At 42.8% G+C, this 13322-nt stretch overlaps 1 protein-coding gene across 2 annotated transcripts; it reads right to left on the bottom strand.

Moving 5' to 3' along the window:
• Nucleotides 1–445: 445 nt before the first annotated feature.
• On the bottom strand, nt 446–12796 carry LOC129181982 (rhombotin-1-like). 2 transcript variants are annotated; one of them, XR_008570533.1, is made up of 5 exons: nt 12562–12796; nt 10888–11101; nt 1866–1991; nt 1443–1600; nt 446–1307 (listed from the first exon to the last, which is right to left on the bottom strand). XR_008570533.1 is itself a non-coding variant. In XM_054777819.1 (5 exons), exons 1-4 carry the CDS (start codon nt 12581–12583, stop codon nt 1507–1509), a joined length of 456 nt encoding a protein of 151 aa, XP_054633794.1. In that variant the 5' UTR covers nt 12584–12796; the 3' UTR covers nt 446–1307; nt 1504–1506. The 2 variants fall into 2 exon arrangements, 1 of the variants encoding a protein (XP_054633794.1); XM_054777819.1 differs by having other exon boundaries at nt 1504–1600.
• Between the last annotated feature and the right edge of the window lie 526 nt (nt 12797–13322).

Genomic DNA, 13322 nt, shown 5'->3' with positions numbered 1-13322 from the left:
AGGCCGAGCTACCAGTAGTTTGGTAGCCGTCTCAGGAAACTGGGGAAGATAAACAACTATCGTACAGATAGTACAAATTGTGGTTTTATATCAAAACTGCCTTATGGCAGATGTTACAATCGGTTGATGGCGCAAAACGAGACTTACACGCAAGGGCTCCACACACCGGCAGCCCACTGCGGATGATGGATGTACCGGCCAGAAGAAAACGACAGAAACTTACCGACACAGGCCCAGAACTGGGCTTGCTGAGGTGGATTGGCTCAGGTAAGTGACCCTTTCTCCTTGGTACTCTCGTTTTGCTTGGAAGCTGCAGGAGTTGGTGAGGAAGCGCTCAATGGCGGCTGCCATCCGGTACTCACGACAGTGAAAGAGACACGTTTACTTCTTTATCATTAAAAGTGCTAAAAAAACACACATCCATATAAAACCTGCCGTGCTTAAATCCAATGCTTTATTTCCTAGTATCGATGCAATGGATTGATTACCTTTTAAACGATGTCAGATCGATATCTGTCATCCGGAATGGCAACTTGCTGAACACAGATCGATGTAATTGGATCATAGGAACATAAATTGATACATCAATGTAGTGAATGAATCGTTACACCCCTATCAGAGACGCACAACAGGTACATTGTTCTCACTCACACAAGCTTAACTCTCACTTCTACACGAATGTTCACTTTCCAGACAGGCGCAGCAGCTGCTGCATAGAGACTCTGTGTACTTTCAATCTGGGTTCTTGCTCGAGCTTCCTCATTGATGATTGATGAGGAGTCCAGCGCTGTAACCAAATATATTACTCTTATTTTTTTAATACCGTTTGAAAACCTTTTAATTTGTGTCATCATTGACTACGTCTCCGATGGCAATGCGGTCCCAAGACACGCGGTAAACAGGGGGCCACCTGTACAAAGTTTCAGTCTTTAGAAAGTAAAGCCAATAACAGTTTCTTTCACGTTATCCCTCGAGGGCAAAAACAACGAGAGCTTTTCTTTGGCGCCGATGAAGAAGAAAGAGTAGATTGTCCTCAACCTCATTTTGTTTCGTCACCCCTTCCCTAACAGATGGGCGGAGTCAACAATGAAATATAGTTAGAGAAAAATTTTTTAAACGATTTATCAACGTCAGTCCAAGATCCATCCGTGAAGTGCTTGGACGTTTCCCGGAACTTCCTGGTGTTTCTGTTCCATCGGTTCACAAATGGCAGCTTTCAGCTCCACAAAGAAAGCTCAATAAGAAGCTGCTGCAAACTCGCAAAGAGACAAAGTCCAAGTGGTTATCCTTCCTGTCCACCTCTTCACCTGAGAGGAGAATACAGGAAGACAGTCAATATTTCAATGGAATCTCTTTTTATTAAATGTAGACATTTTTCCCTATTTGATGGCGCAAACAACATTTGAGTCTGGTTGAAAAATTCTGGTTATGAATACATGTACCTTTATACTTTATAGATGGACAGATAGACAGACGTCTGCCTAGGCTTGTGATTGACGTTACCTCTCAGTGCGTGCTGCCGTTAAGATGGCCGCCTTCGTAGTCCAGCTGGCACAGGATCATGTTGTTCTTCAGGAAGAATCGGTCTCCCACACAAAATCTGCAATACAGAAGAACCATCACAATATGGAATGCGCTGTCTCAGAGGTGTATTTGACATATCTCTAGCCGCTACGCTAACGGCAGCAACAAATCATCCGCGATCAGAGACTGATTAACGACCCCAGTGATGAACAGGCTTTTAACCACTCGAGGCTCATCAAGCCGGGATGTAAATCTCATCGCATTCCGATGACGGCACTCAGATCTCACAGATCTCACTCCCACGACGGTGATGTCTGGGCTAATTGCTGCGCTAATCTTACCTCTGGCGACACAGCTGACAGGCGAAGCAGTCTAAGTGGTAGACGTTGTCTCGCGCCCTCATTACCATTTCAAAGGCGGGAATCAGCTTCCTGCAGGCTGCACAGTTCCCTGTCACTCCAAAGAGCCTGGAGAGGAACACAACAACACTCACTCACTTCATTATGCATTAGCAACCACAAGGAAAAGCTTCACTTTTGGACCGGGGTGTCACGGTACATTAAGTAGTACCCTTTTCCGTCATGAAAGTCTCCTGTTTGGGAACACTAGGCCTTCCCGATGAAACAGTGGATAAGACGAAAGCAGTGTGCCACCACTGTTCAGTAGAGATGGGGAACCGAGCTATGAGCTGGGACTATCAATGCCGCACTTCAGACAATAAGGAACTTTACTTTCCTAAAAATAAAATAATCATTCATGCTCTTCAAACTCTTACTTGTTGCACTTGAATGCATCCTTGCCCTGTACTAAAAAAAACCTAGTAAGCCATATACGCTCAATTCAATGTCAATTAAGTTTTATTTATATAGTGCCAAATCACAACAAAAGTTATCACAAAACATTTACACAGGACGTAGATCTATGATTATGCTCCTCATAAATGAAAAGAGAAACTAACTGAACTCCAGATGAGCAATTAAGCACTCGGCGCTTCCCTCTGGGGGAGAAACCTTGAACAGAACCCAGGCTCTGTGGGGCGGCTCGGTCAGTCTCGACTGGTTGGGTTAGGATAGAACAAAATAGAGTAGAGGGATAGATGGTAGATCAAGTGAGAAAACAGGAGAGTCTTTATCTTAGGCCAAGGGACAAGGAGGTGTATCAGGAAAAAGGGGTTCGTCTAACTACATGCTTTAACAAAAAGGTGAGTTTTGAGTTTACTTTTGATTAGAGAGTGGGTGTCTGCCCCCCCAGATTGATAATAGTTCCATAACAAAGGAGCCTGATAACTAAAGGCTCTACCTGCCATTCTACTTCTAAAAATTCTAGGAGTTGCAAGTAGGTGTAAATTCTGGCAGGGCGGTGTTCTACTGGGTTGATAGGGCAGTAGAAGCTCTCTCTGGGTGAAATATGATCTATTCTTTTCTGTTCTGGTTAGGACTCGTGCGGCAGTGTTGTGAACCAACTAAAGGGTCTTTAAAGATTTATTAGGGCAACCTATTAACAGGGACTTAAAATAATCCAGCCTGGAGGTCACAAAATCATGAACAAACCTTTCAACATCTGGCAGTGGCAGGAAATTTGTGATTTTTTTTTTATGTTTCGTAGATTTAAAAAAAAATGCTGTTCTTGACCTGTGCTGTATTTGGGAACTAAAAGAAAGGTCCTGATCAAAGACGACGTCAAGGTTCCTGACTGTGCTGTCGGGGGTGATTGCAAGACCATCTAGGGCGGTTATCTCAGTTGCAACCTTGTCTCTGAGGTGCTGGGAACCAAGGACTATCATTTCAGTTTCATCTCAAATTAAGAGTTCCAATTTTTTTATCCAGCTCTTGATACCTTTAAGGCATGCCTGGAGTTTGGACAGCTGACTCTTTTTGTAAGGTTTCATTGATAGAGTTAAATGGTCTTTCACTTGTATAGCGCTTTTCCACCTCCAAGGCACTCAGAGCGCTTTGACACTGATAGCACATTTACCTACTGATGGCACAGCACCAGGAGTAACTGGGGGTTCAGTATCTTGGCAAAAGATACTTCAACACGATCACGGGACAGAGGATCAAGTTGAGTGTCTGCATAACAGTGGAAGTTGATGAAGTGTTTTCTAATGATACTGCCTAAGGGGGACAGACTGAACAGTACAGGTCCTGGCACGGAACCTTGCGGGATGCCACGACTGACCTTCACGTGTAGAGATTCTTTACTGTCAATGGATACAAACTGCAGGCGATCTGACAAGTAGGACTTTAACCGTTTTAATGCAGTTCCTTTAATGCCTGATCAAAATGTCAAGACCAGTTGAAAAATTGCAAGAATTGACATTTTGCACTGTTAAATCTTAAAGAGGTTCTACGTACGGATTCAAAATGCAGTGAGACAAAAACATTTTGAGGAAGCAATTTATTGCAAACAAGCATTAAATGGGCTGTTCATCGGCTGATCAAAAGTTTAAGAAAACAGCTTTCAAAAGCCGACCCCAATGAGGAGAAGCGGGATAGAAAATGGATGGATGGATGGATGAATGTGGTCAGATTGTTGAGCTGCATAAGCAAGGCCTCTCGCAGCGCGTCATTGCTGCCGAGGTTGGACGCAGTAAGACAGACATTTTGAACTTCTTCAAAGATCCTGAGGGTTATGGAACAAAACAGTCAAGTGGCCCTGAGTCGGAGGATCCGATTAGCTGTCTGTCAAGACAAAGGACGATCCTCGGCCCAAACGAAGGTGGTTACTGGCGCCAAGTGCAGTCCAATCAAACGGCATCTGTGAGAGAAGGGATTAAGAACAGAAACCATCTTCAAAGGCCTCGTCTCCTCCAACGCTACAAAGTTGCCCATTTGGAATTTGTATGAGAGCACCAAACATGGGACATTGAAAGTTGGAAAAAAAGTTTTATTCTCTAATGAGAAAAAAATTTAACCTTGACGGTCCTGATGGCTTCCAACGTTACTTGCATGACAAGGAGATCCCACCTGAGATGTCTTCCAACACGGCACAGTGGAGGGGGCGCCATCGTGATCTGGGGTGCTTTTTCCTTCAATGGAACAATCGAGTTTCAGGTTGTGCAGGGGCGTCAAATGGCATCTGGCTATGTGGAGATGTTGCAGGGGGCATCCCTAATGACTGAAGGCCCTCGTCTGTGTGGTCATGACTGGCTTGTTCAACAGGACAACGCTGCAGTTCAAACAATGCCCACCTGACAAAGGACTTCTCTTCAGAGCATGCGCACACCAATTTATGAGGTGATTAACAAGAATGGCGCAGCTACTCATTTTATTTCTATTTTGTCTCACTCCCATTTCTTCTTTTTGCATTTTGAAGGTCTACTTAGAACCTCCTGAAGATCCAACTGTGCACAATGTAAATTTTTGCAGTGTAGTAGTGCATGAACTTTACAAGATTAAAGTTGGAATATGAGAAAAAAAAAGGTAAATACATGAAAAAAGTAATTTTTAAAAACCCTTAATTTGAGAAAAAGTCATAACTTTATGAGAAATAAGTTGCAATTGTACAAAAAGAAAGTCGCAATTTTAGCAATTTGAGATAAAAAGTTCTCTGAGAAAACATTTTATGAGAAAGTTTATGAAATTTTTGGGGGGAATATTAGGAAATACAAGACGTATGAATATTTACAAATCAAAATTTTACAAGCAATTTTTGTAATTTTACAATATAAAAGTCATCATTATGAAAAAAAAATGGTTGTAATTTTACAAGAAAAAAGTTAGAAGAAAAAGTAATAATTTTCATGAGGTATGCTGCAAAAAAGAAAAATGATGGAAAATTAAGAATAAAAAATAATTTATTTAAAAAATGACAGTTGTCATAGTTGTCATATGAGAAAAAGTAGTATGAGAAATGCTGCAATTTCATAAGAAAAAAGTTGGACTATTAGGAAAAAAAGAATTTTCCAATTTTACAAGATGAAAGTGGTCATATTATGAGAAAAGTTGGAATTTTACTAGAAAAAAATTGCAATTGTAGATTGATAAAACTGTAATATGATGAGAGGTTGTGATGTCACTAGATTTTATTAATTGTCGAATTACTGGCAGCAGTTTGCAACGTTTTATGTTTCATTTTAAAAATCATTAAAGCTGACTACACAAAAGCTAAGCATGTATTTAGTTCCCTTACTGTACCCAAAAGGAACCTTAAAAAGTGACCGTAAAAAAAGTTAACGTTCCACCCCTCCGATTGGATTCTTCCTCTTACTGCATTCTGAGAGCACTCTGACCTTTCAACTGTGTCCCAAAGGCCCTGAGAAGAAAGCCATGGTTGTTTTAAATTGGACATGGTAGTGGCGTCACGTCTGTGAAGGCAAGGAGGAGAGGCCTCCTACAAGAAGATAAGCCTCCACTGCTGCTTGTTCCTTCCACTAAAAACCTAGTCCAGCTTTGGTCTCCTAATGGAGGACGTCATCAAGCGGGCGGCAAACAAAAGCCAGTCCTAATGACCACCATGTTCTCATCTAACGAGTGAGCACCTGGTGGGTTCTTTCCTCCTTTCCTTAATGAGCTCAATGCTAATTCTCCGCTAATGGTCCAATTAAAAGAAATCACATGCTTCTAATCCCGTGCTTCAAAGGCCGGCGCTGACGAGGAAAACAGGAGGCCATGGAGCCAATTGAACTGTCAGAAGGGCTTTGGGTCTGCTAATGAGAGACTTAGCCGCCAGCAAATCCATCTGGATCGTACATGAGACTAACACATGAGCTGGGCCATCAGGAGTTCTGCAGCTGACCCGGCCCGCCACAGCGCTACTTACTTACCAGGACATAAAATCAACACATGCTGCGTTTGGAAACACAGCCTCCAGGTTTTTCTTTCCAAGTTTCAAAGTCTTTGGTTTTAAGAGTGCGTCACGTTCACTGGCAGGAACCGTTCTCTTCGTCTTGGAGGCCAGAGAGACTACTTTTACTGTAAATAGAAACAACTAGACCACCAGGATCATTGCTAAATAAAGCTAGCCTAGCATAGTCCAAAACTTATTCAACCTATATTGAGTTCTTTCCAAGCTTAACAGCTTGGATAGTTTGTGTTCCCTAATAATTGACATAACAACCTTTACAATGGTTATTTAGACTTGAATGTAAGCTAGGCTAACTGCTCGCTGCCTCACAGCTACATGTTTAGCAAACTATTGACCAGGAAGACAACAAACAGGCTGATTGATTGCTAGTCATGATCGACAGGTTGTTCAGTTTGCTAGATTTGCATTCTGCATCGCTAACAGCTATAGTTTATGTATAATTTGATGTACTTTTGGCTAAAAGTAACATCGACGTCACGTTTTACTTTGTGCTTTAAGTTACATGATGAGGGATGTACAGTACCACAGACGACATTTGTGATGTTTTTTCGAAAATACTACTCATTCACTCATTACATACTACTCATTACATTGTTCATGCTTTTTACCACGAATGTACTTTGAATTGAAGCAAAGAGCATATATTAATTGAAAACCATTGAAACATCCATCCATTTTCTTCCGCTTATCCGAGGTCAGGTCGAGGGGGCAGCAGCCTAAGCGTGTAAGCCCAGACTTCCCTCTCGTGCTGCTTCTCCCGGTGGATCCCGAGGCCAGTTGAGAGACATAGGCTGAATCCCAATTCCACTCCTTACCCCTTTACCTTAGCCCTTACCCCTAGTTTCTGCGTGTTCACGAGAATCATGTGGTGTTCCACTTCTCCTTAAATCAAGGAGTAAGGGCCCTAGAAACCAAGAGTGGTCAGGGACCACACTCGAAACGTTGGGGTAGGAGGAGTTTCCTTGGATTCAGCGCTCACGCTGACAAGACGGCAGAGCAGAGACCGAAAGAAGCATATAAATGTAATTAATTAAGCATAATTAAGCATAATTCACTGCATTTCATAAATGATTAGATGATGATTAGATAGTGACCACATTAGCCTGTTAATTGTATTAGGAAGCTACATGACAGACCGCTCACGTTTTACATTAGCTATCTAATCACGTATGCAACGCGTCTGTTTGCTGTGAATTATAGCCACCCTCGTCCACCAACTATCCCATGGTGAGATATGTTTATCGTATCCAGCATACAGTATGGATGCTCAGGAAGTGAGCTAAATAAAACATGTAAACAACATATCATATGTGGACAACACACCAGGTTAAGTTTATTCAACTTTTGGAAGCTAACGCTGTCCCATCTATTTATTTTATTTTTTACTATCACTCTGTTTGTTTTCAACACACTATTACTATACTACTGTTACTGTTATTATTTTATTTACAATGAATTAATAGTTGAACCCCATCAATCATACATACTGTATGTGTCATTCCTGCAGGAGATGCTGAGCCAACTGAAGTCAGCCTTCTGCTACACCACACAGCACTCCAGGAGCATTCAAAAGCAGCAATCCCAGCATGGAAAAGTCAAATGCAACAAAATGTCATTCTGGGCTTTCTTACAAAATAATCTGGTTGGTAAGGTTTATACATTTGTTGATGTTCATAAAGGACGTGCCCTACACAACTCCCCAGGGAGGCGTCTGTGAGGCATCCTGACCAGACGCCCGAGCCACCTCATCTGGCTCCTTCCACGGCAGAGAAGCAGCGGCTCTACTCCGAGTTTCTCCCGGATGATAGTGCTTCTCACCCTGTCTCTAAGGGAGAGCCCGGCCACCCTACGGAGAAAAGTTATTTCGGCTGCTTGTACCTGCAATCTTGTCCTTTCGGTCACTACCCAAAGCTCATGACAGTAGCTCAGGGTAGGAATGTACATCGACTGGTGAATTGAGAGCTTTGTCTTTCGGCTTAGCTCCTCCTTCACCACAACAAACTGATGCAAAGTCCGCATTACTGTGGACACCGCACCAATCCGCCTGTCGATCTCGCGTTCCATCCTTCCCTCAGTCGTGAACAAGACCCCGAGGTACTTAAACTCCTCCACTTGGAGCAGGATCTCATCACCATCATTGAAAGAGTGACATTTATAGTGTATCTTTTTAGCATTTTAATTGTCATAAGTACGTCACTTTCCATAGCAATTTTTCCTAGCGATATTTTCCTACCTTGTTTGATATGAATTCACTGAAGAAATAGAGTAAGAACATCCATCCATCCATTTTCTATGCCGCTTATCCTCACTGGGGTCGCGTGTATGCTGGAGCCTATCCCAGCTGACTTTGGGGGAGAGGCGGGGTACACTGCAGGACGCATTCATACCTTTGGACAATTTACAGTTGCCAATTAACCTCACATGTATGTTTTTTGCAATGTGGAACCCGGAGAAAACACACGCATGCACGGGGAGAACATGCAAACTCCAAACAGAGAGATTCGAACCCAGATCTTCCAGATCTCCTGACTGTGTGGCCAACATGCTAACCACTCGGCCACCGTGCAGCTAGAGGAGGAACAGTTGAATTTTATTACAGTCAATCCCCGCCTGTTCGCAATTCTTCAGTATTTGCTCCCCAGCATATTTGTGGCTTGCTTTTCTCTGCTTTACATTGTGAATAATTCATTTTTTATGGTACTTGTGTTCCCCTGCTCTCCTGCTTTCCTCTTTTGAGGATGAGAATGTACATACAGTTGTCCCTCGTTTATCACTGTTAATTGGCTCCAGACCCGACTGTGATAAGTGAATTTCTGCGAATTAGGATCCCTTATTTATAAATTGAATATTTTCATAGTTAGAGAATAGAAAACCTGTTTAAGACATTAAACCTCATTGTTAGAGCCCTCTTGACATGAAATAACTCTCGTAGAGTCACTTTTAAACTTGTATTACCCAACGTAGTTGACATAATAGTAGAAAATAAACATAAGACCTGACATAGGCTCACACGTTAGCATTGACAGCATACTTGGTGGCTATTGTCTCATCAGTGTAATGTTCCTGACACCTGGCTAGCATTCTGTATGCAGTGAACATTCACACAGGAGCTGCTGTCAGCCACAACTCACGCCAGTCACTGGCACGCTTCACACTCCCAACCATGCTAACACTTAGAAACTCTACAGTAGGTAGCTTCTGTCACTTCCCAGGCCCCGCTTCTTAAAGGCACACACAACGTCACAGATTAATACACTACATATAATATCTTCTAAATGCCTTATATTTGTATTTTCGTTCATTTAGCAATTTTTATGATTGAAAATGCTTCATTTGGGGCAAGAATATGTACAATTTGCTTATATCTGCTTATGTTTTGACTAAAAATGTGCTGTATTCAACCATGAAACAGTGATCATTTTGTCAGGATTGTGTGCTGCGGTACTGCCTTCTACTGTTTCTCTGTTGCAGCACACTCCTGAGCACCCTGATGAGCTGATCATCTTCACCTGTGCCTGATTAGTTGTGCTATTTAAGCTGTGTGCAATGCTAGGTTCAGTGCCAGATTGTCCCTTTGCTACACCCTGTTCAGCTCCTTCCAGCTTGTTCTTGTGCATTGTGTTTTGGCTTTCTGACCCTCGCTCTGCTCACCTGTAAGTACCTACCTACCTGCCTGCTTGACGTCTTCAGCAGTAGCTGTATTCTTTGGTACTTCTGCTAGTTTTTTGTTAGCAGCTCTTTTTGTTCTTGGGTATTTTTCCCTGCTCAGCTCACCTTGCTAGCAGTGTTTTTTGTTACTGTTTCCCGCGACTAGGTCCGGATGTATTTTGGTTGTACTTTGTTTCTTGTGTGGTTTTTGGTACCTTTTTGTTATCCATTTTTGTATTAAAGACCTTTTCTGTTTTCACCTATTCGACTCTGCATTTTGGATTCCTGCATCACGGCCTTGGCCGTTCATAACACATTTGTTAATTAATTTTTGAAACACCACAATAGAGCAAGGGCACGATGTTTACACCGCAATGTCGAGAGGGACGACCGTATTCCGGACAGAGGTGTATTTGACAGGTAATTCTGTATGCCTGTAATTGTTTGTGAATGTGTAAAACTGAATTTAAAATGCATTTAATAATACTGAAAGGCATATTATAAGGTTTCGAGAATCAAAATAGGAATTTTTAGGGCTTTTTGTAGGTGCGTCGATTATTTGCGATTTTTCATTATTCGCAAGGGTCGGAAAATGGCTTTAAATTGAGCTCTAATGGTAAAAAATAAGTTTTTGGAAATGCGCTAGCTTACCTGACATGCTGCCATTTTGGGGAAACCATATCCTGTGAGTCACATGACTCTCACATGACAACCACCCCAAAAATGTTTCCTATACGTCACTTACGAACTTCATGAGTAGGAAATTTAAAGACATTTTCTCACGAGTGTGGAAGACATTGATTCTGAGTTGACTGTTCCAGTTTCAGACAATAAAACCAACAGAAAGTGCCCCATATCCACAAGAATGTGCAATAATGAAGTCTACGTCTCATTGTGACCCACTTTTACCTGAGGTAGTCTCGGCGGCAGAGGATAAGGTTAGCACGGGTGTACAGGCTGGAGCCCACCCGGCCCAGGCGGCAGTCGCAGCAGGCACACTTGAGACAGTCCTCGTGCCAAAAGCGGTCCAAGGCCTGCAGCATGAAGCGGTCCCTGATCCTCCCGTTGCAGCCGGCGCAGCCTTGCACCTTCTCTCTGGACTGGAGGGACACCAGGGACACGCCTGGGAAGCACCAGGACAGTTTGTGTGCATACAGAGGTAAGGTCACACATTGGTACACATCATTCAGTGTTTCCACTGGAAAGGCAAATTTACTGATCCAAACTGTACCTTGGTGATGGAGCATTTGCTGGAAACATGTTTTCTAATTGTCCTAGTTACATGCATGAGCAATTACATTATTATTTTTCATGTCAATTTAGCCATTTAGTCAGTTTACTGAGCAGCCAGGACAGAAATGTGGACCACTTTCCAGTTGGTGTAGCAGTGCAAATGTGTGTTGGTAAGGCTTACTCCCTAGAGTCTCGCTGGACACCAGGATGACAACTCGGGCTTTTAGCTCGATGCTTAGTGCTCTTGACTCTCATACTGTGAACTGTGTTTTGAGTCCCGGGCGTGCGCAGGGGTGGACCAGACGGGTGATAAGAGTGAGGTTTAGGGGGGTGAGTGTAATGGGTTCCAGCTGGTGCAGCTGTGCAAAAGTACGTTGGTAAACCTTACTCCCTGATGCCGTAAGAGTGGAACTGGACATGGAGGTGAGAGCTCGGGGTTTTTGCTCGATGCCTAGTGCTCTCGTCTCTCATTCAGTGGACAGTGGTTTGATCCCCAATGCTATGCAGGGGCGGACCAGACGGGTTACTTTGGCTTTAAAGTTCCAATTCCTGTTCTGTGGTTATCATCACACATTTGTTCTTTTTGTCATCACTGGTGTCATTCTGTGCTGACGTCATGTAACAGACGCCAGCTGCTGCAGCTTCTGCGAAAGTACCTTGGTAAACTTCACTCCCTGACACCTTAGGAGTTGCGATGGACATCATAGTGACAGCTCAGGCTTTTAGCTCGATGCCTAGCACTCTCCCTCTCATTTGGTAGATGAGTTATTTGTCATTTGGACCAGATGAGTTACATTTGCTTCAGTGTTCAATTTATTGTCTGGTTATCATCACATATTTTCTTTTTTGTCATCACTGGTTGCCTTCTGTGGTGACATCACAACAAACTCACCAAAAAAAAGCTATTCAGCTTTGGAGGTTCAACTGTCGCATGTTTCCAGCACAGGTTTTTTCACGATTGTGTTACTTTCACAATAAAATTCATAATATTTGATGCACATTAAACCTTTATGAATTTTTTGACCTTCTTTTTTAAGTATGACAATATCCATCCTTCCCAAAAATGCCAGTCAACCTCCAAATTGCACGACTGGCGTGGTGTGTTCTGATGTGCACGTCATGGAATGACATTTTCTATCAAATCACAGATTTACTGATGAATTTCTGTCACGTCGAGTTGGTCTAAGTTAAATATTAGGCAGAAAAAAAAGACACGCATACAAGTAAAGCAGTAAAGCAGCTCTTCATGGTTAACTTTCATGCAACTACTTTTAACACAGCAGTGCAAATTTTTTTCATTTCATTACTCTTCCTGCTTTTAATTGCCATGAAGAGAACTTGTCTACTCACTCTCCTCCTTGTCCAGCACCATCCTTCACTCAAAGCAGCGTCCAGCTAAACAAGACGCTCTTGTCTGTCCTGTTTGGAAGCAATGAGTCACAATCCGAACAAAAAACTAGAGAGTCTCCTGGTTTGAAGCAAAAAGCCGTGTCCACTTGGTTATCACCTCCGTTTGTTTGCAGGAGAAACCCCTTAACTGCCCCCAGGCCACCCCCCTCCAAATGTTGTCTTATCTGAGCTGATGTCAGAGCACAAGCATTCGTGCATGTGTGGAGGCTGCTTTGTGCTCAGCACTGCTGCATCCTTCCTCCACCCCCTCTAACTCTACCTCCCTCTCTCTCTAACTCTCTCTCTGTGCTAATTATATGAAGTCATTATGCTCAGCTCTGATAGTAAGCCCCCCCGCCCCTTCCCAATCAATTATTCAATATGCAGTCACACACGCGGCCTGAGGTGTTTTACAATGAGCTTATTCAACTCCAAGGACACCAATTATCTCCAGGGCGCCCTGCAGTCAACACCATCGCCTTTCACTCAGCCTTCCAGATGCTCTTTGTGCGCATACATATAGATGCACGTATACTACACGTATATCTACACTGGGGAAAATAAGTATTCGACCCCCTGTTGATTTTGCAAGTCTACCCCCTTACAAAGATATGAGCAGTACATAACTTTTGTGCTAGGATTACTGTTACAGAGAGTGTAAAACCCATGTGAAAAACGTGAAATAAAGGTGATTAAGCCATTTCTGTTTGATTAAGGAAAGC

This window comes from Dunckerocampus dactyliophorus, chromosome 5, assembly GCF_027744805.1.
Source record: "Dunckerocampus dactyliophorus isolate RoL2022-P2 chromosome 5, RoL_Ddac_1.1, whole genome shotgun sequence".
NCBI classification, from domain to species: domain Eukaryota; kingdom Metazoa; phylum Chordata; class Actinopteri; order Syngnathiformes; family Syngnathidae; genus Dunckerocampus; species Dunckerocampus dactyliophorus.
Note: the sequence above shows the minus strand (reverse complement) of the source record. Positions and strands in the feature narration are given on the sequence as shown.